The sequence below is a fragment of the Lathamus discolor genome, chromosome 5, assembly GCF_037157495.1.
Source record: "Lathamus discolor isolate bLatDis1 chromosome 5, bLatDis1.hap1, whole genome shotgun sequence".
Taxonomy (NCBI): Eukaryota; Metazoa; Chordata; class Aves; order Psittaciformes; family Psittacidae; genus Lathamus; species Lathamus discolor.
In genome coordinates, this window is record NC_088888.1 from 58300333 (window position 1) to 58327033 (window position 26701).

Genomic DNA, 26701 nt, shown 5'->3' on the forward strand with positions numbered 1-26701 from the left:
GAAGCTGTTTTAAATGTTTATTGCACATAGAGCAGATGGCAGAAAAGCTTTTGTTTTGACTATCCATGCTGGCCTAGCTAATTGTGCTGGTTTGAATGGTCTGGATTTAATTTTCCTCACAGTAGCTAGTATGGGACTAGGTTTTGGATTTGGCTGAAAATTGTGTTTCCAGCCCAAACCAGCACACTAATGCTACGTAAGCTTTGGAGCAGGTAGCATAGAGTGGAATGTGAATGCTTAAGGGTAGGACTGGTATAAGCTGTGTTTTGCTAGGCACACTGCCGTTTCATAGGAGAAGTCTTCTTGTAGCTCCAATGTAGATGAGTCTATTCCAGATCACTGAACCACCCACAATATCCAGTAATCTGGAAATCCTGAGGGTGAACCCAAGTCAATCAGCTCTGTAATATACTTAGTACTTCTGAGAAGTGCTGGATCAACAGTGGATGTGCTGAATTGGGGATGTGCTGTTGGCAATGAAAAGCTGAAAGCTGGGGCTTCCCTGCCCCATAAGCAACATCGGCCTCATTTGCATGTGTAGATAAGACTGTTAATGTGTGTATGTATAGCATTAAATTCACTGTACAATACATACATGTTGGTATAATTTGTTCCCATGTTGTCCTTGGGAAAGAGAGGTGCTTGTTTGGCCCCAGTGTAATACATAATATGTACTTCTGGCCACCTTCTTTCCCAGTGTCTATAAAGTGTATAGAGCTGCCTGCCTTCTGGGCAAATAATTACAGCAGAAGTGAGCTCTTCTTGGTCACTGTTCTTCCAAGGACCTGTGGGGAAACTACATCCTGTGAAGGGCCATAGAAGAAGGTCCTGTAAGAAGCTTATGTTGCATGCTGAAAGTGAGGACAAGCTATGGGCTGGATGATTGCACTGGCAAGTAACAAGTGGTGTCAAATATGGCTTGAGGGCTCCCACACTGCACACTTGACCTGTGCTTAAGTGGTAAATCTGGCTTATAGAGGCTGTAGGACGCTTCCTGTGTTCATGCAGATGCACCTGTTGGTTGAGTGCGGGTCAGTGTTAAGGGCTTCTAGGGAGAGTTACGATAACCCTTGCTAATGGTAGTTTACTTTTCAGTTGTTTTGACTGCTTCTTTTTGATACTGTTGGATAACACTAATGTCTCCTGGCTTTTAAGGTGTTGCTCTGAACTGTAGGTGGTCAAAAGAGGTCTAATAATTATGTTTTCATATTTAAACTTCACTTATCCCCATCTTGGTTGCTGCAAGCTGCTTTTCATGGATATCCTTGTTTCCATTTACAGCATCTGTGCTTTTGCTTTCCACAGATAATTTGGTGCATGCTGTCAACCCAGTGTAGGTGTTTTATTCTGCCTTCCTGCTGTTTCTGTGTCGTTTCCCATAATGTTCTACAGAAACTCCATTTAAAAAAAAATTGATTTCTGCTGTCCCTTTTTGCAGAAATGATGTTCTTTGAAGGCCGTGTATCTTTTGTAGATCTTTAAATACAAGTCAGCTGTAGCAGTGAGAAGAGTACAGTAACTGCTGGCACATACTTGGATTTCTTCAGGTACTCAGCAAGGCTCTAGATGATTTCTTTACTCAGTGGCAGGTAGACGATTGTGGACAATTTTTAGGATTGCTTTCTGATAAAATAGGCATGTGGATACTTTGTCATGTATTTCAGTCTCTGCAGGCTTTGCATATTTATATTCAGATAGTTTGAAGTGTCTACATTATTGCAAAGCAAGACTTGAAGCAGAACTTCAGAGGTTTACATCAGCTTCACAAGGATAAATGCGAGCACCAGAACCAACACAATAAGCAGAAAATTGAGCAGCAGGTTGACACCTCTGTTGTTAGCAAGATCCATGATGTGCATCAGTCTGCCCTCTTGTGCTTGCTGCAGACTCTTGATGGTAGATTTGGGTTGTTCCTGCAGTAGTAAGCAGTGTAGAATCACACTTAATTTCATCGTGTCCTCAGGTGTTTGCCTGGTTTTAATTTCCACCACTTAAGAAAAAAAGTGCTTTACAGTAGCTGTTTCCCCCTCCCCCCAACAAAGGAATGTGGATGCTCCTTCAAGTCTTAATTTTCCAAATGACTTAAAAGTAAAAGAAAAATAAAGTTAACGATAGCTTTCATCTTTGCAGGCCCATGTGTTTTTTGGGGTTTTTTTTGGGGGGTTTTTTTTGGTGGTTTTTTTTTTTTTTTTTCAAAAAGAATGGCTGTTCTCAACATGTACTTGTTTCAGCAATGGACTGTTGAAAACTTGCTTCTAAAAGATCTCTGTAGGTGCAAAAACCCCTCAACTTTCTCATCTGTGCAAAAAGCCCTGCTTTTAATAGGGGTATTTCCTACCCTTCTAGGGTTTGGCATCGTGCAGTGCAGTGGGTAATGTTTTGCCAGCAGTGTGCTGTGTGGGCTTAATTGCAACTTTGCAAATGCCTTATTAAGAATCTAGATTGGGCTGGCAGAAGATGCATCCTTCGTGCTTTTAATAGCACATACGCAATAGCTTATTTTAAGATAGTATTAATAACTTAGCAATTGTGGTTTATATATAGAAAAAGTAGATAAAAATGAAAGCAACAAATAGGATCACTCAGCCCTAACAGTGAAATGCTGGCAAAATGTCCTTTTAATAACCAGCTGAGGTTTTAGGAAATGCCACAAGAGGGCAGTGTTTTATAGCTTTATATTTTATTTAAAAATTTTTGCACTTTTTTATTCTTTTATCTTACAATACAGTGGGCTTATAAAGCAATCTGTTCAACTGAACTAACTGTCAGATATTACAGTAAATCTAGGGTCTGTTTTAAATAATTTATATTACCAGGGCTCTTGCTGAGATGAGCAGCAGGTTTGAAGGAATTCTTATTTATAAATTGGTCTGGTTTTAGTCCTTGCAATGAGCAAGAGGCTTTGCCTGTATCCTTCCACAACCAAAATAGATTCTCTTCTCTACCCCCGTTTTTAACATCTAAGCCACAATTAAAAGGAAAAACTACATTTGTGGTGAAATAAAAGATACCTATGGATTTTGTAGGACTTCACAAATATTTTCTAATTGTATTCGGACAGCTGCTGTTTATTAATAGCCATACAAATACAGGCATCTGGACTGTAATCTATAGTATAGCAGTATGCATCTGGATATGACCAAGAACTCTCCCTAAATGACTGTCTTTGTTACTCTGCTCTAATTTTGATGGAGAGGATATAGATAAAGTACATTTTGGCGTGAGTGTGTGTGTCTGATGTGATTATTGCTCTGTGTGCAGTTGTTGCAAAACTTGCATTAAAGATCTTTATGCCAAGGGGGTTGGCAAATATTTTGTGCATATTTTGTGAATAATTTTGTTTAAGCCTATTTTACACTTGTCTTTCCACCGAGTGGTTCGGTTCTGCTGCTCGGAAGGGCAATTGTTGGTGAATTGGTGCAGAAAAATCAGTAACTGCATGTACCTGCTGCCCTCTAAAGTGCCTCACTCTGGCTAGTGTTGATTATACAAAATTTCAATGCTGAAATGGGTTATGTCTTCATCTAGGGAAAAATGGGTAGGTGTAGCAGTTTTTGCTGAAGAATTTCTGAGGAGACACATCTTTATAACCAGCATAATCTTGTTCCTGATTTAGGCCTTTTCCAGAGTAAAATAGCCACTGAAGTTTGTCTTTTGTGGGTTATTTTTGGGGTTTTGGGTTTTTTTTTTGGTTTTTTTTTTTTTTAGGAAGAGTAATATCAAATTGTTGCCTCTTTGGCTGTCTTAATTTGCTATCAGTATATAAGATAAATTTAGCCTTGGGTAGAGTGGAACAGAGCATTGAAAACTTAATCCAAACTACATGCTGTGTTTGGAATTTTCATTACAGCTCATAAAAGTAGTGAACATTTTTCATTACACTTATATTAAATTCATTAGGCTCTCATGTGCACTAGTTACTATGAATTATGTGTAAGTGATTTGGACATAGCAAAATAGGCAAGATTACTGTTGAAAACCAAAACAGAATAAACAGAAGTATCAAGAATTAGAAAGCTGGATGATGATTTGCTCTTTTTCACATAACTTTAATAAGTAGATGATAGAATGCTTCTAAATGGAATTGTATTTAAGCATCTTATTTTACATAATATATTTTCAAGCAGCCATTTTAATAAATAAAAATACAGTAGATGTTAGTTTTAATACCCAAGTATACAAAGAAGACTGTACTATATACAAAAGGTTTTATGTTTGTAATCTCTGGCTTCAGTTGAAGAGATACAGAGGACAGTAGTGAGGATGGTAGCAGATTTTATGATCAGCATAATCCTAAAGCAGAAATGAGCTATGAGTACATGCAATTTATTTGCATTGCTGTAGAATAGTAGGGCTTCCAGTTTATTTATACTTTGGTTTTGTTCTTAGTTGTTAATGCTTGGTTTATGGTTTGTTTTGGTTTTTGTGTTTTGGTGTGGTTTGTTTTTTTTTTAATAAATAATGGCCTTTCAGCTACCTATGAGGAAGCTGGTGGGTTTTTTATGAGAGAGGAATGGGTGTTTTATTTTCTTAGTAACGTTTTACTTTGATTTTTATGTATTACTGGTTTATGAAACAGATAATCCCAATGTGTCCTCAGAATGTATGTACTGATATTTTACCTCTAACACCCTTTTTCTTCAGGAAACTTTCAGTCGTATAAAACTATACTCTTATTTCCAGTAAAGTTTCTTGAAACACCTCCACAGTAAACTAAAACTGGAAACCCTATCCATCACAAAAACACAGATGTAAAGAACATAAGAAAGTAGATTTATATTTTTCTGTTCCCTTCCCACCCTGAAGTGCACTGTTTGTGGCTTTTCTTAAGCAGAAAAATTAATAGGTAGCTGTGCTTACTAAAATCTCATGCATTTGTGAGAGTGGTCAGAATGAATGAAAGGGAAATTAAGATTATTTTGACAGTTTGAATCAGCAATAGTCATATACTAATTTGCAAGTGAGGATGTGTGTTGCCAATCTCATCAGCGCTTGCTTGTAATCCTCTTAGAGTAGCTAACTAATTTCCTCTAGTGATTAACCTTATTTCAGAAGTCTGGTCTTTCAACATTGTTTGCCAAAGAGGAAGCGCATTACCACTGGCCTTACTTGCGTTCCATCAAATACAGAGGGTTTTTCCAGGCATTTCTTCCCTTCCTGCTTAGGTGTTCAGCATCATGGGATATTAAGTCTTAAAGTCAGAATGCAAGATTAAGATAAACTTGTTTTAATTTCTGTATTCATCACTAGGGTTGCTTACACAGAATGGTATAGAAAGATACCTGTTTAAAAGTTGGATTTCTCTTTGACCTCTGTCTACCTTGAACTTTCTTGAAAATACGAAACTGTATAAATTTTCTAGGATTTTAGCTTAGCACCAGCAACATATAGGAGGATTAGAAGTCTACTGCCCAGTCTTGTTACTGAAAACTGTTGGAACTTCATCTTTTATGGGTATAGACTGCGGTTTATATGTCGAAAATATACTTCTGCAATGCTTTTGTGTCTTGTGCCTAGCTGTTCGTAATTTATATGTATGATTTTTTCTAGGGAAATACTTGCCTTTTTTCCCCTACAAGCATTTGCAGGCGTAGGTGGTGGTGTTACTTGTGCAATACACTTCAATACAGCAGTAAGGGTGACCTAGACCTTCCCCATTACCCTATCAGATACAAGCTACCTTGTGTGGCATTGGCAAGTACCAAGTTCTCTCTATCTTCAAGTTAAGGAAATTGTAAGTTACAGCAGGCCATAATAAAGGTGTCTGAGGCCAAATATTAAGAACTCAGAATTATTTCTGGGTTATGCCAACTGTCATATCAGTTGAATGACTATAGAAAATTGAATCTTTGATACAGTGTGGAAGTCTCATTTTTTTCTGCAAAACACAGTGAACAAACTTTTCAGATGTCACTTAGTTCTGTAAGGATGTATTAAGTGAAAAATACTGTAAATGAAGATGCCTGTTTATTTTTTTCTTCCTTCTTTCTCAGATCCAGGTGTGTGGGGTGTGTGTATGTATATATATACACACATGAGACTATATATATAAAAGATCCCGTAAATAGGGAGGAAAGCATATGAAATGGATTTTATTTCAGGGTTAGAGGTTTTTGGTTTATTTTCCTATTTCCTTAAAAAAACACTAAACCAATTTGAGTGCCTTCAGTTGATAATGCAGAGATACAGCATCTTGGAGTAAGCAGAGCAGAAACTTCACTAGGATACATTGAGGGCTGTGTGCCTGTAAATGTTTTTTCGGGCAGACACATGTCAAATTTGGAACCCCACCAAGGGCTTAAGGACTTTCAGAGAAACCTGAAAACACTGCCTGCCACAAAAGTGAAGTTGCCATTTGTGGGGTGTAGCTAAAACATTGAGGAACTTAACAACTCCATGAAGAGCAGGTACTTTACCCCATTCAGAAAAGACATCTCTTGATTGAGACATAAGGTCATGCACAGCTTTGTAACAATAGGCTCTAAACACCGTTCTGTACAGAAGTAGTGTGTTTTTAATACGTGTAGCAGGTAGTAAGAGACAGTGTGATAGCTGGCATACAGCTCTAGTCCAAGTGCTAGCCCCTCTCACAAGAGGATCCTTGCATTGGGAGTTGCAGTGTAGGTGTCTTCCCTCTGGGGGTGACTCTCCTAGAGGACAGCGCAGAGAAGTGCTGGAACTTCAGAGGAGCATCACAATGATACAGATCAGCAAGAGGCAAATTAAAATCAGGCAGAAATTCACAAAGAGCTCTTGGAGCCTTTGGCGTGCTTGTGGGTTCACCTCAATAGTTGAGGCTCTCCTCAGAGCAGAACGGGTTATGTATTGGACCTTCTCCATGGCAACAGGAAAGCAGAGGGCACAAATCAGAGGTTTTAAGAGGGCAGGAAAGAAGAAAAGTTGTCAGGAACAGTGCAAAGTGCCTATTATCTTCTCTTTTTGTTTTAGAGAGCCTTTGTGGAGCTGGGAAAGTAGGAAAGTAGAAAAGTGAAGAGTTAGAAATACAGAAGTGTTTTGATCAGTGCAAGTAGAGATTGCTTTAAAGTTCTAAAAAGCCTGAAATTAATAGATTGCGTTTACCATGTTTTTAGATTAAAACAGTTTTTTTATAATTTTATTTTTCAAGTTTAGGTCTGTGCTGTATTGTGCTGCTTCTCCTGAAAACTATGGAGCACCTGCTTCTTAGCAGTGCTGGGGAATTGTAAAATGGAAGTTGTGGATATGTGGGTTTTAGCCACATCATTGATATAGGTCCTAATCATTTTATCCTTTACCGTTTGCAAGAAGGCCATGGCTGATTTCCCTCCCACCTCCACTTCATTTGTTCAAGCACAGGTGAAAGCGTGATGAAATGGCTAGAGTCGCAGACCTTTCAGCAAGGAGATCTGGATATTACTGCTGGCTATTGTTGACCTGGGCAGATAATCTGATTTACCAGGACCTTATTTTGGAAGGTGTGGGGGCAAGAAATCTTGTTGAAGCATTTCCATTCTAAATAAAAATTCTTCAGGGTGTGTAATTAAAAGCTAGTGCATCACTTTTATAGGGAATTTTTAGTAATACATATCTCAACAGACAAAACAGAGTAAGGACTAATGCGGTTTTTTTGTAATACACATGTAGGACAATGTGTTACTAAATGTGGGTGCAAAGGCAGAGCACTGCCATGAGGAGCAAAATAAAATGTGTATATAACTTTGCCTCTGAATTGTTTTAAGTATATCTTAAATGCAGATGAAGCATGGGGTGTCAGGTATCTTAAAATTCTCAAAGAGTAGTTGCAGTGTAAAACCCTCCTGTGTGAACTTTCCGTGACAAGAGGCTGGCTTGGATATATGCATGCTTAGCTTATAGTGTGGTGGAATCTGTAGGTGCTGCCACAATATGAAAACTTGGTTTTCAAGATGATGTTGAGACATTCATTTCTCAAACCTCGCTCCTAAAGCTGCACTTGCGCCTGAATGTTTTATGAATTTATATTGTGATCATCTCTTTCCCAGGCTTCTCCTTGTCAGATATCTGCTGCCCAAATAAAATGATAAGCATGACTGAATCAGTACTGTGTTGTCCATGAATTTGTCTTTATATGTGGCTAAAATGGAAAAACCTTAAAGTAAAACAGAAGTGTCTTTCAGACTCTTCTTTTTTTGTCCTTCGATGTAGGCCTATAGGGTCAAATAGTACTGTGTGAGCACAATATATGTGCTGCCAGTGCCAGTGTTGTATTTAAAAGAGGCTTTCAAAGGAAACCAGATTACACACGGATATTTTAATAACTTTAGAGGATTACATGTGATGACATCTCTTCCTAAAACTGAACTTCAGATTTTGTTACAGTGTTTTGAGCTATAGTTGATCTTAACTTTATTGTGAATAAGACACACACCAAGAACTTATTTGTAGTGACTAATTTTTCAGCTTTGACTTTATGCTGTGTCTGGTTTTGTCTATTTAAGCAGTTAAAGTGCTTGCCAAGTATTCTGCTTAGCTTTTTGCTTGTCACTGTCTGCCCCAAGTGCAGTAAAAGCAAAACATGTACAGGAATTTTCAGGTGACTTGGCTGAAAGTACATTTGTTCTCCCAGCCCGTGACAGGCAGGGGTGCATTAGGCTGTTTATCTTCTTCTAGACAAGGCATGTTAGATGAACCACTAATGCATTTACACTAGTACAGAAAAGTTTGTGTAACCAGCTTGTGTGACAGACACTGCACAGAGAACAATATTTCCTGCGGATGACTTCAACACAACTTGTTACATCATTTTTTTAATGCAGGGTGTATGCAACCTGTGGTCTTTTGGCTGTGTGTGACCTGTGACAGAAACATATGTCTTCTTCCTGATTTCTTGGGGCCCTTATAAGGACTGGAACAGCATAAGTTTTTCCCAGCATATGCGCACAATAAGTCCATTTTCTGTGCTGCGTTAGATTTAAGTGCACATGTGCTGGCACCTGCAGTGCTGCATTGCTGCATGCTTCACTTGGCTGTTTCAAGGGGGAAGGACCTGGAAGTACTTCCAGGGCATTGCAGATGCAAGGCCAAGGCAGGTGAGGAGAAATAGTGAGATCTCTCTGGAAGGGGGAAAAAAATACTTTTCCTTTAGAACGGGTGAGAGATGTTGCTGAGGGAGCAGGCAGTAAGTCAGAAGGCTCAGTTGAGCAGAGCCACCATTATCTGTTTGGACATACATGACCAGACAGGCAATACAAAAGGATCTTAAAAAAAGAAAGGTAATGTAACTTAAAATATATACCTTTTACAGCTAGAAAGTGGTGCAGGGAAGAGATGAGGAAAGGTCAAAATACAGTAACTTGGTTTTCTTGATTTAAAAGCTCTTATAGGTATTTTGAAATGCCTGCCTGTTGTTGTACCTACTAAGCCTGTCTGTGGGATTTGTTTTCTCATGAGCAAAGGAAGCAAATTCTGTGTCTGTATTACAAAAAGTTTGTCTTTACAAGCACACGGCTTAAACTAATAAACACATACCTTCCTTGTTAATCCTTCATGGCGCTGTCACCCACCTAAAGTATGCATAAAGAGAAACAGATTCAGTAATACAGCTGCATATGGGTGGCTACCAAGGTCAAAATGAACAGTCTGAAAAATAATTACACTGAAATAAAGGCTGATCATTGCCACAACTAGTAGCTCTTCTCCCTTGTTAGTCCCCTGACTGTGCTTTAGGTTGCTGTTAAGGAAGTATTATGCATGCACCACTTCTTGAAAGTGCAGCAAAAGGACAAAATATATTTGACCTTTCTTTAAAGTTGTGTTACTCGTGTGGCAAGCCCAAGTATTGCATAGAAGAAACTGCTGGCTGCATTGCTATGCAGCTATCCATTCAATCCAGTTTGTTAGTGGATGTGAAAGGCTTGTCTTCTGCGCAGTGCGAATCTGCAGGTAGAGATCATGGGGCTGACACAGTCTGTTTCCATGTAAGGGGTCTCCTACACCTGGTGCCCTAGAGTGAGTCACGGATCACAATTGTTGCGTCCTCCTTCCCTGACATGTGACTGTTTCCCCGATTTGTATTAGGTTATTTTTATCTTTGTTCCTGGGTGTCCTTCACAATGTGAGGAGGTATGTGACCAGAAAGAAAACTGTGGGCCACCCTCGTTCCTGGTGCAACTACATTGACTCCATTGAAAGTCACACAGGATAAATTTGTCTCCTTTGGAAATGCCACAGCAATTTGGGACACAGATTGTTTCCTGTCATATGTTTACTAAATGCAGCAGTGATATCAGTGGAATGGAAGAGGTTTGACACACTTGATTTGTTGCTGTTCCATACAACCAAGTGAAGCCCTGAAAGGGCATTGTTAAAAAGTACTATTGTGTAACAGTCTATCACATAGATTTTAAAATGAGATGTCCCCAAACACCAGTAATTCAGCTTCATCCATTGAAAAGAAATATCTTAATAACCACAATGCAGTGATGCAAAGCGTACCATCAAGTTACATGATCCTTGGTTGTGTTTAAAGCTGTTACCAAAAATTACCTGGCCTAAGAAATTCCTATAGCAATTTGAGATCAGTGTGGTACTCTTAGATAGGAAGGGCATCTTCTACATGTTCAGAAGAGGTAAGTTGAAAGATTTGTGTGTATAGTGACAAACAAAAGGGAACTCTGCATGCAGGGCTAAATGCTGTAAGTTTAATTGAACCCAAAGCCCCTTGTCACCATTGTCTGTAGATTGTATGGCCCCCACAGAAGACATTACAGTGTTTTAAAGCTTTGCCTGGGCACAGCATCTGCAGTTGATGTGTAGGCATTGGTGACTGTCCTCTGTTAATATATCTTATTCCAAGCTGCATCGCTTTGTTTTGAACCCTGCTGTAATGTACCTCATCATTGGCAGTGTGGAGTCACTGTAGTTGAGACCTTCAGGTCTGAAAAATCTCATTTTTTTGGGGAGGGGGAGGGAGGAAGATGAGAAGTGAGAAAAGAGTGAAGCAGGAAGCAGTGTGAATTAACTGGAGACCTCTAGAGGGTCTTGCTACTGTCACTTCAGTAAGTGAAAGTTCCCAGTGATAAAACAGAAGTTGCTTACAGGTTCTCAAGTACAGAAGTGATTTGTAAAGATATGTCATAATTTTTTACTTCTGTTCTTTTTACAAAGACACCCCAAGAAGTATGGACGTGACTTGCTAAGATTTACCCCAGCAGCTGGATTTTGTATTTACCTATGCTACAGGTACAGAATTCTGTTGCTTATTCTCATGCTAGGCTGAGAGCTGCCCTAGGCAGTTGTGTCAGTGAAGAAGGGTATTAAGGATATTAGCAAATTCAACAATTGCTGGGATGGGTGAGGGCAAGAGTGCAGACACTAGTGCAGGAGAGGACAGACTGAGGGAGGAAAGTATGAAAAGATGAGCAGAGGAAGAGCATGGAAATGTAGAAAAAAAACCCCAAATAACTGTGCAAGAGAAAGGAGAAGACTGCAGCTGGAGTACATTAAGTCATTGAAGAGTTAGTGTCTCGTACCATATAATGTCATTTTCTCAGTCACCTCCAGAAAGCGCTTCCTTAGGATGGGTCAGGAAGCAACAGTTCATCTTGGAGTTTGGCACATGCTGGTAGCAGGAAAAGCAAACTCAGTTTTTCCTCCTTTTTACCTTTTGTTTTAAAATCTGTTTTGTACTGAAGTGTCAGTACTTCTTGTGTTTGGGAAAGGACAAGGAAGGCTCACACTTTAAGTTGTTTTTCTCCTTCCTATCTTATTAATCCATTACTTTTACAATCTTCCTTTTGACTAGCTTTGATGTTCTCAGTGTTCTAGAAATAAGATCACTGGTAAGAACCTTTATCTGTATTTCAAGTCCATGAGAATGTGGCAGGTGTAGATGCCCAGAAATTATGCTGATGAATAGTTGAACACACCAGGCTTGGTACCTTTTTTTTTTCCCTGAAGTTATCCACATGGATAACCGGAACTTCTATCTGTGTGCTGGTTCGTTAGAGTTGCCTGGGAGCTAATGCTTTGTGTTAGTTTTCAACTGGGCTAAATTCCCTGCAACTGCTGCAGGACCAGGCAGTGGGATCTTGAGCAGGTGCTTCAGCCTCCATACTCATCATTTCCCCTCATCAAAATAAGATATTAAATAACCATATCTTTTTCCCATCTGTTGGTATGATTTGGCTTTTACAGGGTAACTTTGTTTTGTGAAATTAACTGCTTCCACCTCTAGATGCACCAGGTGCCTAGCACCTTGTTGTTAGGGAATGTAACATTACTTTCCTGTGGAGTTTGTTTCTTCAGTTGGGGTACTTTTCTATTCCTAAATCAAATTATTCTTAAAGCAAATAAAAAGGCGCTCTTGTAGCTGTGTGGTTATATCCCATTTGTCTTGTCTTGTGGTCTGAAAAAAAGTCAGTGACAATCACCTTCAAGCTATCTGATTACAACCTGATTTTAGTGAGTTCCATATTGTCCAGTGAAGACACTATATTCCTAATGTTTTCCAAGGATGAGAAATAAGTGCAACTCCTAAAAATAGAAACGTGGTGTATGCATAAATCCAAATCTCTAAATGCAAGTAACATAGTTGTTGTCACGAATGAGTGGCAAAAAAAAAAAAGGCAGAAAATTGTTACGTGCTGTAAATTAAATGTGGTATTTCACATCTGATTTGTAATACCACCTGCTATGTAGCACATGCTTCTGTCAGGACTGTCGGCTGTTGTTACTCAGCATTTGGATTCCTGTGATATGGGATGTTATCAGTGTGATGTTTTTAGGTTTAACTTAACAGCTGAGCCACAATGTCATCTTCTTTAAATTACCTAACTCTGTGGCAGAACAGAATTCAAATGAACAGGCGTCTACCCTCCTGCAGCTATCAATGCAGTTCAGTAAAGGGCTGCCTGCAGCAGTCAAGTTTCTATGTATATTCAATCTGTGTGTGTATGCATAAACTATGTATTTTCAAGGGTGTGTGTATGCAGTGTTTGTGTTAGGAGAGCAGGATGCTCTGTGGGGCAGAGTAACCTCTCTCTTCACTGGAAAATACATTTTATGTAACACTAACCCTGAAAAGAATCTGTCTGTCAGGATCTTCTTGCTCATTGTAGGCATGGGTTTGAAGGCACTGGGAGGTCTGAAGTGGTGCTTCTGCCTACTGGAAACAGCTTCTAGAGAACTTGATAATAGATTGTTTACCTTAGAAGTAACAGGATGTCCAGAACTTCCAGTACTTGTCTATTCAAAACTGGCACAAGGCTGCTGAGCACAAGCCCAAGCACCTGCATGTATTTTTCCCTGGTGCCTACCAGTCATTAGTAGGAAACGGAATTAGGTGTGTCTGTTCAGTAACAGGGAAACCATGCCTCATATAATTAAGGTCTATATTAAATCTGACTTTTCTAAAACCAAAACCTTAAGTGGACATAACTAGTAAGGTGTGAATTGATAGAAGGGAACATGTTTGTATGGAGGAGGAATTCCTTGAAAACCCACATATTCATGAATCATAATCCTTTTAAAAGTATCTGTTTATATAAATATTAAGATGTTCTTTATGTGACATATTTCTGTTTAAGATGCACTCTGCAGTGATATTAAAACTGGGGTTATATTTTGTTGTATAGTGTGCACATGCTTCCCTTAGTTGAAAATAATTACTTTCCGCATTTGAAATTAAGTTCATGTTACAAATCTTAAATAAATTACTTCTCTGTTGCTAGAAGCATTCTATGACAAGTTTGGCAGTTATAATGACCAACGAGAAAGTAAGCCTTCAAAAACATTCACAGGAAAAATGTAGCTTGAACTGCAATTCAAGCAACTCAGTGCATGCTTGAACGTGACATGATATCTGTTCCAGTACTGCTATACACTGCTTATGTTTTTAAATTAAGGGTACTTTTTCATCATACAGCAAAAAATGTTTTCTCTCTTGATGTGTTAGATCTGAAAACTGGTTTTATGCATTAAAAGTGATGAAAGAGCTTTACCTTTGCTGGGCTGTGGTTGGGCAGCTTTGTGGGAACAAAAGGGGTTTCTATAAAACTTTAAGTGAGTTTGTCTCTTTGTGGATTTTGTATTTAAAAACAATTAATAATAATAATAATAATAATAATAATCACTACAAAAGCCCTCACCAAGCAAGGAAAAAAAACCCAAACCAACAAGAAAGGTGAAAAAAAAAAAACAACCCCACAAACCCAACAACCCAAAAAACCTCAAAAACCCAACAAAAATCATCCCAGCCCCAAACAACAAAACAAAACAAAACCCCAAAAACCAAACAAAACAACAACAACAAAAAAACCCACCCTAAAAGCACAACCCCAGATCACACAACCTCAAACCCCAAACCTGATAAATTTAGAAGGAGAGGCAAAGATCTGAGGAACATGTTCAAAGCTTCTCACCTTCTGGTGTAATACTACTTGTGTGAATCATCTACCCAAGGAAAGCTGGTGTCCCACAAGCATGTAGAAAAGTCTCAGTTGCCTTTACTGTTGCTCGCATACGTCCCCACGGCATTACAGTTTTGACTCGGAGCTGCAGTGCCCACATTTCCATATTTTTGATAAGCAGTTATAACCAGCCCTTAAGTACAGGCATTTTTACACTAAAGTACAGCTACACTGCCTTGCTGCAAGAACGAAAAGCATGAAAGAGGACAGGTTGCTTACCTCTGGTGTGACTGCTAGGGAAGCACAGAGGAGCCTGTTCCAGGCTCTGGGAAGTGTCTGTGGATCTCTGGCAACTTGTCCGAGTCTGTGACCAAGCTGTGGGAACAATTGAAGTAGGCTGGAGGGGAAAAAAATAACAAAAGTTTCAGAGGCAGGACTCTCAGTGTCATTCAGCAGCTTGCAAGTTGTGATTGGTCCCATTTCTGCCTTCTGGCAGAGGCAGTTGCTCCTCTAAACTTGTTCACAGTAATAATGTATTAAACATGGGTAATATCTTCCCTCTTGTGAAGGGAGATGTGTGCCAGGGAGACCACCTGCTCAGACACAGAATTAAAGAATCTGGGAAGCGGTTTGCTCCAGTGGGGTAGCAAAGGGAGCTGCTTGCTCACACTATGCCTTTTCTTAACCAGGAATATAAATAGGAATTTTTTCAGGGGGCAATTTTGGACATGTTACTTTTGCTACAGTAGTGTTTCTTCATCATTAAAAACCTAATCTGTAGTGTAGGTGATCACATTTCATGTGTTTTTGTTTTTTTTTTTTTGCTTGGAATGATTTTCTTCTGTACAAGGGATTTCTTAAACTGTATTTCCCATATACATAGTTCTGATAATTCTGTTACACAGCTGGTATTCAGTTTAGAGTATGATGTGCATTTTCTAGTATCATCTTTCTTCTCACAATGCTTGAAATGAAATAATTCTTCTGTATTTCAAGTCTCTTCCAACCTTTCAGTTGATCTGTGGGTTAGAGGATTTTTTTTCTCCAAATAAAATCCAGTGATAAATTACAGAGATAAACTTACCATTCCTATATAACTTGAAGCATTTACTTTTCCTTTAAAGCCCATGCCTGCTCTTCCCACTTACTCCCCCCCATTTTTTTTTTTTTTTTTTGTGGTTGGAAACTCTCCGAGTGATTTCTTGACAACCTGTTCTGTTGTTCGGACAGGAGCAGCAGTTGGATGCTACTTCCCAGGTTATCTTATGTATGTTATCCTGTGCTGGGAAATGGCAAATGAGACCACAGTGCATATATGGGGTAGGTTTTGTGCATCCAGGAAGTAGAGGATTTGGTGATTTTGAAAGGACTGAACTGTTGAGTGTGCAAGCATTCAGCATAAGGCTTTGCATGTGGAGGCAGCTGACAGCACATGCTTCTTCCTCAGTGGGAAATTAGAGGCAAAAGTACAGAAGGTCAGCCTAACTCTGAACACTTACAGATCTACTTTTGACAATAATTATTTAGCATAAATTAGTGCTTGGCTTTGAGCAGGAAATCAGACGTGGTGTCTTCTTTTTCTAATTTATTGGGGTTTTGGGGTTTTTTCATTCCCTGTAAGCCTCGCTGTGATACATGCTTCAAACCAGAGGCAAAAAGACCTTGGATGTGATGTACCACCTTGTTTCAAATTGAGCCCTATTTTTAGTTTTGTAAATAAGATTTAGCTCTTCTGGAAAAGTGATAGTAACAGAGTTGAAGTTGGCAACTCAGTTTTAATATAATAAATCTGCCTGCTTTCTGTTATCTTTTAATGTCAAACCCAGAAATATAGGGTCACATATTTCAGTTGAAAGTTAATTGAAAATCTCCACAGTGAGGAGTGATAGTTCTTTACCAGTGAAAATGGTTACATAATTTACTTATAGTGGCATTGTTAACACTATAAATCTCTCACATTCAAGCAAACTGTATTTGGGCTTTTTATGAGGGAAGCTTCACGTTTTTATTGCATGCTGTAATCCAGCAAAAGTGCTGCTAGCATGGCATTGTTTGCTTTTTTAAAGATGCAATATGAAACTTGTACTATTCAAATTCACTTCTGTACTTTGTTGTTGAAGTCTAACTCCCAGCACTGCAGTAGCTGTGATGCAGGTTTCTCCCTTTTACCAAGTCTCTGTAAAATTATCATGTTATTTAATTACTCCACACCAAATTATCAGCTTTTTTTTGTCAGTGAATTGGACTGAAACATCATATTAGAGCTTTTTAGGAACAAGAAGCCATAAAAGAATGCTGGTTTTGTTTGTGAGCTGCTGACACAGTCACAGCCTGGTCACCTTTTTAAAGAATGATGCTTAAATGTGCAAGGTAGGGCATCAATAAACATAGCACTGTCATCAGAAATATAATACATGCCTTCTGTAAGTGTCTAAGTCCAGTAAGAAATTGTAAGATAGAAAATATGTTCGTTAAATAGCAATAGCATGTACAAGTTCAGACTGTGTGGATGTTGTAGACCTTGTATTGATGTTGTTTCTCTGGCAACAAGCTTATTTTGGGTACCCTCCCTGGAGAACAGTTTTCCAGTTTAGTATCACTCCTTCACGTAGCTCATGGGGAGTTTGGTGGAGTTCCTAGGCAGATGACAAAGGTGCTTAATGGGACATGTCAGTCTGACAGGTACAGACAGGATATACGAGCACATGCTGTCTTGTTTGATTCACCCCTGTGTGAATGGGTCCAGACACCCGTGTATATCAGAAGGAGAAGCTTTTTAAAAAGAATCTCTGTTGGAGGTTCTGGTCTACTTTATTTTGTTCTGGGAAACAAAAATGTGCAGCTGTTGCTTGCTTGACCTTAAATGGAGATGATCTGGGCTCTCTCCAGTGGGATTAGAAATCTGCCATGAGAGCATGTTTCTGATAAATTTATTTAGAGATCTAGATGATATTTGGGATAATGTCCAAAAAGAGGTGTGTTATACTGCAGCATACCAAGTCCTTTATTTAAATAATAATAGTAAAAATCCTCTTCACACTGGACTATGCTTGTCTTTCATATACCAGTTTTTAAATTTCCAGCTGTAGACACTGGGCAACTGTATAATCTGTGTAGAGTTTGAGATGTCTGTGTCTGGTCTGTTGGTAATCCGTGACCTTGCATAGAAATGAACCATAATCCAAGCGCAACTATAACACACAGGTAAAAAAAAATCAGTAGTAAGTCTGAGAAGTTAGGCTAGTGCATAATTTCATGGTGCTGCTGCAGTTTTCTCTCATACTGAATTACAATGACACCACACTGCTGAGGTTCTTGGGTTGCACATGTTTGGTTTAAAAGTAACTAAAAATGAAGACAAGGGAGAAACGAATGCTCTCACAGACATGCATCAGTTTGTGTTTGTATGTGGGCCAGAATAGCAGGTTTTGGTATTGAAGCTGAACATTAAAATGAGAATTTCCCCTTTTGTAAGGTCTGATTCCAAGATGCTTCCTGCAGCAGGTGTGATTACTTTTAGCCATCCAGGTGTCAGCAAATGTGGCTTACAAGATGCTTTTTGTCAGTCTCTGCTAGGGTAAAAGACCCAGCTAATGTTGCATTTGTGCTGCAGGTCTAACACAACCTAAAGGGAGATAGCAGTTTTTTCTTCCTTCTGAAAGTACAGGAAATGCAGTTATTTTCAGCTGCTGTCAACAGCATTCCACATTTACACCAGGTAAGGAGATAGCCTAATCAATTCAAAGATAGCAACATTTTTTTATCACTTTGAAGTTTTTCACTTGAATTTAATAGATTTGGCTCATGTTTATGTTTTACCTGATGCCTCATTAGATGGTTATTTGACTTCATTGATTCTCATATTCGGAATCTCAGTGGTTTTTGGATGTATGTGGATGAAATTGCCTTTCTGAGGCTGAAGATTTTCCTCCTTGTAGGACAGAGCTCTCCTGAGAAATCTAGGCTTTGCATCATGTTATTCTCTTCTGGGACAAGAAGTGTTTACTTTTCCTAAGCATTGAACAATCTAAAGTAGTTTGATCTTCACATTCTGTTCTTCACTATAAACAAGGAGAACTTACTTTTTGAAGCTGCAGCTTGTGAAGCATACCACTGCAAAGTGATTTAAAAACCTGTACTAAATAAATTAATGGAAAACTATACAGCTGAGACTGAAATATTTCTCATTTTGGGAGTGCTGAAGGCTCTGGCAGGACTAGTCATCTGATTTGTTACTAACCAAAGACGTTTTCAGAAAGGTCTTCTTGAATGTTTTTGTTTCAGTTGCTGTTACTGGCATGAGCTTTTAACCATTAAAGTAGATCACGGGGCTCAGGAGTGCGTAACGCCTGTTTTTTGTCTTTGGTGCTTTGACCCCATGTTAGGAGAGAAGCAGAGAAATAAGAGATTTTGCCTGGCTCTTTCTCTGAAAATCCACCTTATCCTTCCTCTTCCCGCACCCCCACAGGGAGCACTTATTTCACTTGGAGGCGACACAGTTAGCAGAGACTTGACCTGTGTAGCCTTTTTATTTTGCAGCAAAATATTGACAGCACAAAAACCCATGCTGTTTCAAATCCCTGGTTGTTTTCATATCAATGAAGTATACTTTTTTTTGCTAGATTAATGAAGGTCAAATAATTGAATAGTAACAATTAATTGCGGTGGTACAAAGTGTCTTCAAAATAGCAACATGATACAGAATAAAAGTTTGATGTTCATTGCAATGGAAATTTTATTTCTCTGAAATGCCTGGGAGAACTGTATTTTGGTGTTTACTGATGTCCTCAATTGGTTAAGCTGAACAATGTGCTTTAGGTGGTGTGCTGAGATCCTTATACCTAAGAAACTGTGTTGAGTGTCTTTGAGATAAACTGTTCTAGGAAGCACAGAGATTAGTTGTGTTATTTGACATGCTATGAGTGATGGATGAACGGTGGGACAAAGGCATATGAAGGAGAGATAAAAGTTAGGAGACCATGTTCCAGTTGCCAAGTGGTGGTGCTGGATTATCTCCACTAAAACAGTAACTGCAGGATGGGGAGAAACAATTGGGATTTAGATTTAGCTGCTACTTATTATCAGCTGAAGGTTGTACTGACAGGAATGCATGAAAATTACCAAAATGATGAACACATTAACAGCATTTAGAAGCTGAAAGGTTCTTTCATGGAGGGTATTGCCGTGACCATCCTCATGTAGTGTGGAGGGGGATCTGCTGGGCAGGTGGCTTCAGTGGCTTTCTTCACTGGGATCTTCATTCATGCCAACATGGAGATTGCATAGATCAGACATGTAAAGAGTTTTTATGCTAGTTTTCAGTTGGTCCTACTTAAAGATGAGCATATGGGAAATGTGGACTGGAAACACCTTTCGTTCTCTCGGTTGGCATTAGGGGTGTCTTCTTCCACTTACTACTCACACCTATTGCCTGGCCCTTTGTTTGTTGGTTTTTTTTTTTTTCATTTCTATGGAGTGGCTATAAATAAGACTAGCACAATTCCCATGGTGTATGTCAGCTATCTATCACTTCCTTTCTTTGTTATGTGCCATTCATAGCTAAAACACTAAGGGTTTTTTTGCTTGTTTGTTTTTTAACTTCATCAGAAATCACTGAAGTTTATTTAAATAACAGAATATCTTCTGCTTCTTCAGAAATAAAGTGCTGTTTCACAGTTATGTATGTAGGAAAAAAATCCTTTATTTTAAGATTTATTTTTTCTGCTCTTAGCACTCCAGAAAATTAGGATCCTAAACACTATTACTTGAGAATTGGAGGTACAAAACTTTGTATTTTTCTTTATTCTATTGTAGAATGTGCAAAAACAGTAACGTTGCTCTACACCTCTGGTTTAAACCATCTCTGAGTAGCAAATAAACTAGATAGAGATATACATACAGCTTTTAACTAGTTGTTACTGAACCAGCTTTTAGTTCTTTCCAAATGTTTGGTATTCCAGATGCACTATTAGACAGTATACCAGGAACGGTTTACTGCAGATGCCCCACTTCTAGCAGAGTGGTGAATCACTACTTTGGGAATCATCTTCCCCTCTTATTCTCTTAGTACAGGACGCAAAAGGGAGTCTCCAGCTGGAGCACCAGGAGACCTGCCTCTGTGTGTGATGCGCGACGTTTTCTAGCATGATGAAAAATAGATTCAGATCCTCCCAAACAGAACATGCAGCTTCATTTCCATTTTGGCTCCAAGGATGTTCTGGGTGGTTAAGGCCTTGTTTTTCTTTATCATTCAATCAAAAACTTCATTCAACATATGTTTATATTTCTTTAGGTGGGGATAATCTCACTTGTTTCTGTTAAAATCAGTATTCTGCTTACAAAATGGTTTCCGTGCTAGAGAATCTGTTGTGATTTAATGCTCTTTCGAGAGCCTTGGAAAATTGTCTTTTGTCTCAGTTTTCCTTTCTGTAGAATGAGAATTATAAGGCTAGTTTCTTTTCAAGGTACTTTGAGACCTGCGAGAGACAAGTACTAATTGCTGGTGACGGAAGTGATATTCATTTATTTTTTGTGTGAAATTTTTCTACTCCTTCTGCTTATATTAAGAAGGTGCTAGGACTTCCCCCAGTTTATCTCATAAGGAAGGGAAACACCTTCACACAGTGACACAGATGTTCAAATGCACCCTTACATCATACTGCTACTTTTGTTAGAGACAAGTGCATTTCAAGTACCCCTCATAAACTCAAGTGGGAAAGGTTCATAGTCTGGATCGAAGCCAAACAGTTTGAATATCTGTCACTTACTCCACACAAATTGTGTGACTATCTTCCATGCTTGTGTGATGCTCAGTTTTACAGACAGTCCAGTGTTAAACTGGCTGCCTTTCTTCTGTTCCTCAGTGGCATGGAAGTTTCAGGCTGGGATTTTCAAATGTCTGACTTTTGAGATTCCCAGACCTGATTTGTCAGAGGCACAAAGCCTTCAATTCCCTCTGAAATTTAGAAAGTCGTGCAGGTACATGGTGTCTCCATGGGAGTTTAAATTTATTATTTTTTTTCCAAAATAATAGTTGTTTACACGGTGATATGTGATATATGTAATGCTGTAAAGGTGGCTTTACTAAATCCCCCACTGTTGTTTATAGAATATCCTTGTCTTTTTTTACTTTTTTAATCTGTATTCATGGTAATGAGAGCTAGAGAACAAAAGTTGGGAGGGGTGTTGTTAGAGGTGCATGTGTCTTTATGTCTGCTTACTATTTTGGCTTATCAGTCTAAAAGAGAGTGGGAAAACAGTATATTACCTAACCGTTCCTTCGCCATGTGCTGTCAGTTATAACATGTACAGAAGTTGCATCTTCAAAACTTGACATGCGCAGGTTCCAGTAATTTGGCTAGGCTCCATTCTTTTGGCAAGCACCCATAGAGACCAGTTATGGGTTGTCATTTTTTACACCAAGTGTGCTTTTGTGAGTTTGTGTGAATACTTGGGTTTGTTGTCATATAAGTATTTTGAACATTTCTGCTTTTAATTTTGTGGGAGTGTTTTGTTTCTTTTCAAAGTTCAGTTAAATGTGATGAATATTGCACTCATGGCTCGTTTCTTTTAAAGTCATGAAAAGTTGACACAAACAGAATGCAGAATTGAGGGTCAGGTTTCTCATACAGGGGCCAACACCCTTCACAGAATCTACAGATCCTACATTTGAAAAATTGGGGTCCTTGATAAAATGGAGAGTGTCATTTTTCCCCAAATGTGTACTCTTGCTTCACACTAAGTTCAGAGTGACTTCTGTCTCTTTAAGTGTGTTTGCATATTTTGTTAAGAGGATCTGATGCTCTGTGCTTATTAGTCTCTCTTAAATCTTCTTTTCCAATTACTGCATGGCAGTCATTCCTTCCCCCAGTAATCACCGAAGTGGCACTCTCTTTTCATTATCCTCATGGTTCAGAGGGGCTGCAGGTGGTTTCTGTGCAAGACTGATGACCAGCTCTGCTCATCCTTGCAGAGTTTGTGCAGGCTCGTAAAAAAGAGAAACCTTTTTGCTTTCTTTCTAGGCCGCTTTTTGCATTCACTCTTTTTTTGGTCTTGAGATGGAGTAATAAGTAATGAATGAGCAACCAACACCAGCCCTTAGTAAACTGGTATTTGTAGATATTAGCAGTGTAAATTTTTATTAACTATCAGAACTTGGTTGAAGATGCCCGAATGCAATGCTTGAGATATTTCAGTTTTAGGGGCACTTTCATTCATGGTTGATTCATTCCTTCTTTTGTCTTCCCAAGTATTCATTTTTTTAAAAATCTATTTCTGCCTTGTTTGTACAGCTCATAAATTCTTGTAGTGAATAATGTATGTCCTGCATTTGTACAGGACTTAAACCAGAGGTATTTTTGTGGTATTTGAATAACCGGAGTTAGTTTTGGTGATGCTGCTTTCTAGGCCAGAACAGGAAACAAAAAAATAACATCAATTTAGCAGTGAAGCTTTCACTAAAAACTTATAAAAAGGGGGGTGACGTTACAGTTGTTCCCCTTGTGGAAGCTCCCTTTCATCTCCACATTTATGTTAATTTTTTTTACTAATGAACATTTGAATTTAAGTGTAATGGGAAGATAAAATGAACACTTAATAAAACGAGTGCTTCTATACTTAGGAAAGACCCAATTGTTATCAGTGGAAAATTCCAGGCACTGTTGCTTTTAACGTCATATTAAGTGGCACCTAGAAGTGTTTTGTGTTCATAACATTTGCCAGAATATAAATGGGAAGGATTTCTGACAAAAATAATATTCGTGTTGTGTGGAGTATAAAGGAATGTTATAACATCACATAAAAGCAAGAGTAGTGTCATTGCTCATACGAAGATAAGCAGAAGAGGGTGTATAATCTAGTGTGCAGCTCTGGGAGTGCCAGTTTCACCCTTTAAGAACATAGTAGAATAAGGTGCCAGAGACGAAACAGTCATGGGGGACTGCTGAGTGGCTGCAGCCTCTTGTAATGAGACTGTCCTTGACTCTTACAGCAGCAATGTGCATCCCTAAGGATCTTTCAGAGTCTCTCCAGAGTTAATATATTGACTTCGTAGTTAATTGTTTGAGGCTTTTGCACAATGGCATCAAGGCTGCTGCAGGGAATGAAACCTTGCTAGTTAAGCAGTGGCCAGCTTTCCAGTTCACTTCCCTGACTAATCCCCTGTTAAATTCCTGTTTTATTCAGAAACCTCCACTAGATGCAGCTTTTGAGCATGTATGGATCTTTCACATTTAGTCTCTGACTCTTGGCCAGGACTGTGCTGCTGGTCCTGTGTATGCACTTGTAATTCAGATAACCAGCAGAGGCAGGATATTTCAAAAGAAAGCGCAGGAGGTTTTTGTTTTCATTCTCTCATGCCACCTTCATGTGGAAGTTCCACCTGATTGCATATCTAAACACCAGGTCCTTGACAGTGTCACAGCAACTGTACAGTAGTATGTTTTTCAGAAGCTTAGAAAATATCCAGTCTGCAAACTGATGGAGGGTTTGGCACTGTCTGGAGTTGAGATAATTCAGCTTGCAGTTGTGTGTTTGTACTAATCCAGCACAAAGATGTGCCACTGTAAAACGTGTTGTCTTGTATGCTGCTTTTCCACTTAACTGTGTGGGCCAGCGCTACATTTCACAGGGTCTTGTACAATGAATCTGGTAGGAGCCTGTCCCAGATACAAATAACCCTTGTGTATGGGATGGAGGGAGAGTGTAGGACTAGGGCTGTCAGGAGGGAGCTGAAAGGTATGGATGTTTGAAGTGGTGAGAAAGGGCAAGAGAACAGCCCCCCGCCCCTTTAATAGCAATGTGAATTTTCATGTAAATGCCATGGTTAAGTGACCATGTGTTTGCTATCAAATCCCTGTAACTATGCCATCAGTAAGAAATCTCTGCTTGCTTTTTTTTTAATTATTATTATTTTTTTCCCCTGCATGGTGAATTCTATACCTGACCTTAGCATTTGTTTTCTCCCGTCTCTTTTAGTATCCCAGCAACCATGTAGTCGCTATGCTTTGCTCTTAATTCATCTGTAAGCTATTGTGCTAAGGGATCATGTCTTCCTCTCTTGCTGTGGTTATCAAACCTTACCTTGATAAAGTTCAGAAGCCTCAGCTGCAATATAAATAGTGCTGGGGAAGGAGAAAATGTACAAAAAGGGTAACTTGTAGGACAGTCAAATTCCTCCCTGGCTTATGTCCGTCAAATTTGTGAGGTCTCTTAATAAAGCATGTAATGCCTTCTGTGCGATGGGGATTTCATTCGTGAAGGAGGCTTCAACATTCTTGTAGAAGTGTAATGGGTAGAAGGAGTGCTGCTTTTAGGAAGCATTTTAATGCCATTACTGTTTATTGTTTTCCTTTTTAAAAGCTTTCCACTTTCTAAAAGACACAATGGTAGCATTGTCTGTAAATAGTCAGCATTAGCATTTTATTTTTTTTACTGGAAAAGCTTTAAAAAGTCATAAAACAGGTGCAATAATACATTTCCATCTAACCAAAGAGAGGCGTTGCCCTCCACCTTGCAGAGCAGAACAACTCATTATAGTTTTAAACACTTGCTGCAAAGAGGAGAAGGAGCAGGTTAGTGCACTAGCAAAGGATTTCATGTGCTTGCTTTGTAAAGACCTGTATGATATTGCAAAACTGATTGGGTCTGATTCTTATAATAGCAAAAAACCTGCATGAAAACAGCAGGTGTGCGGGAGTGGGAGTTGTCCTTTATTTGTTGTACTGTTTGCCAATTTTGAGGTTCCAAGTTCCCAACAGTAATTTAGGATACAGCAAACTGGGATAACGGTTTGTGTGTCTGTTGCGCTGGCTGCTTATTCTGTGGAAATCTTTTGTGTAGCATTCATTCACTAGAAGTGTGGCTGTATATTTTTAAAGTGAACTGTTTCTTGAATGAGTTTTAATCTTGGTTTTCAATCTGTGAAGTTTGAGCATAACTGTGATTGACAGTTCTATCCTTAGTCACACGTACTTGGGCCCAGCATAATTTGACACTAACACTGAGAAGTCCTGATGCATCATCAAGGACTGGCTTGCCCTTTAGTTCCTAAACTTTATTCAGTGTAGATCTTAAAATCTGAATCGTCTTTCAATTGTTTGTGAGATGCTACTTTTCTCCCAGTTTTTAATTTGCTTGGTTTTTTTTGGTGTTTTTATCTTTTTCCTCCCGTACTTGTACCCCAAATTGTCATATTGCTCTTCCATCAACCTTGGTTTGTATGAACTTTCAGCCTAGGAAACAAAGTATTTGCTGGCAGATTTCATGTCTCTTTAGCCTTTGTGGTATTTAGCTCTTTACTTATCACTCTAAGCTTTTTAATCTTTAGAGTTGTTCTTCCTTGAACATGTTCTACTATTTCAGTGACTTTCTGGTACTGCAAGGCCAGAACCAAACATGTTTTTCCAGCTGGATGTATGCCAGAGCTATTTAAAGTCACTGTATTACTCTTTTCTTCACCCACTTTCTCCATGATGTGACGTATTGTACGTGGGCAATTCAGATTTGCATTAAGCTGATTTTCAGGCAGGTTAAATTGTGAACTGCTATCAAGTTTATTCCCCCTATTAGTTGTGGTCCCTCTTGCATTAATTACTTTGAAGGTTGCTTGTCTGTGTAAAGTATGTGTTAGGAATTTTTTTTTTCCAAGCCTTACTCATTTTATTTATTTATGTATTTTATGCGCTGGATTTCACCACTTGCAGTTGGCAGAGCTGACCTCTGTTTGATTCAACTTTATTTCTCAGTACCTCACAATTCAGTGATGGTTCAATTTTGATTTTAATTATGTCTTCTTCCTCCATTAAAAGTTCCCTAAAGAACGCCACATGTACCAATGGCTGTAATAAGGGTGCAAGGGCATGATTAGATGTTCTCTCCCTCATGACTGGTGGAGATTTGTGTAAGTACAGCAAAATGTGATGCAGCTTAGGTATTGCTGCCAAGAATTGCATTTATTATATCCTGCTGAGCAGAAACACTGTCTTCCCTAAATGGCAACAGCAGAACAAAGTGGAGTGGTAGGTAGGTGGTGGTGAAATACAGACACCCCAAGTCTCGGGATTTCTTGGCTTGGTGCATTGCCTTGTTTTTACCCATCTGGGAATCTGTTGTGGTGCTGCTTTGTGGCTGTTCTTTCTAGTAGGCACTTTCTGTAGAAATGATTCCTTGCCTTCCTTTTAAAGTGATTTGAAATTAAGGCAAGATTCCATGGTTGCAGCCTCCTTTCAGCTTTCCTGCGCGAGAGCCCCTAGCCCTGTCTTGTTTTGCTGGCAAGAAGGATGGATGGTCTTCGGAGTTGTCTGAATTAACGTTGCTGTTGAACTGAATCACTCGGC

General features: G+C 39.0%; 2 protein-coding genes across 8 annotated transcripts in view; one reads left to right on the forward strand and one right to left on the reverse strand.

The window, feature by feature from the left end:
• CEP85L (centrosomal protein 85 like) overlaps positions 1 to 26701 on the forward strand; it is a 109366-nt gene that overhangs the window by 47599 nt on the left and 35066 nt on the right. The gene's annotated exons all lie outside the window — the stretch shown is intronic.
• Positions 6066 to 14863, reverse strand: PLN (phospholamban). Of its 2 annotated transcripts, none has more exons than XM_065681003.1 (3): positions 14646 to 14863; positions 9487 to 9521; positions 6066 to 6963 (listed from the first exon to the last, which is right to left on the reverse strand). In XM_065681003.1, the coding sequence occupies exon 3, from the start codon at positions 6838 to 6840 to the stop codon at positions 6682 to 6684; it is 159 nt and encodes a 52-aa protein (XP_065537075.1). In that variant the 5' UTR covers positions 6841 to 6963; positions 9487 to 9521; positions 14646 to 14863; the 3' UTR covers positions 6066 to 6681. The 2 variants fall into 2 exon arrangements, with proteins under 2 accessions (XP_065537075.1, XP_065537077.1); XM_065681005.1 differs by lacking the exon at positions 14646 to 14863 and adding an exon at positions 14379 to 14549.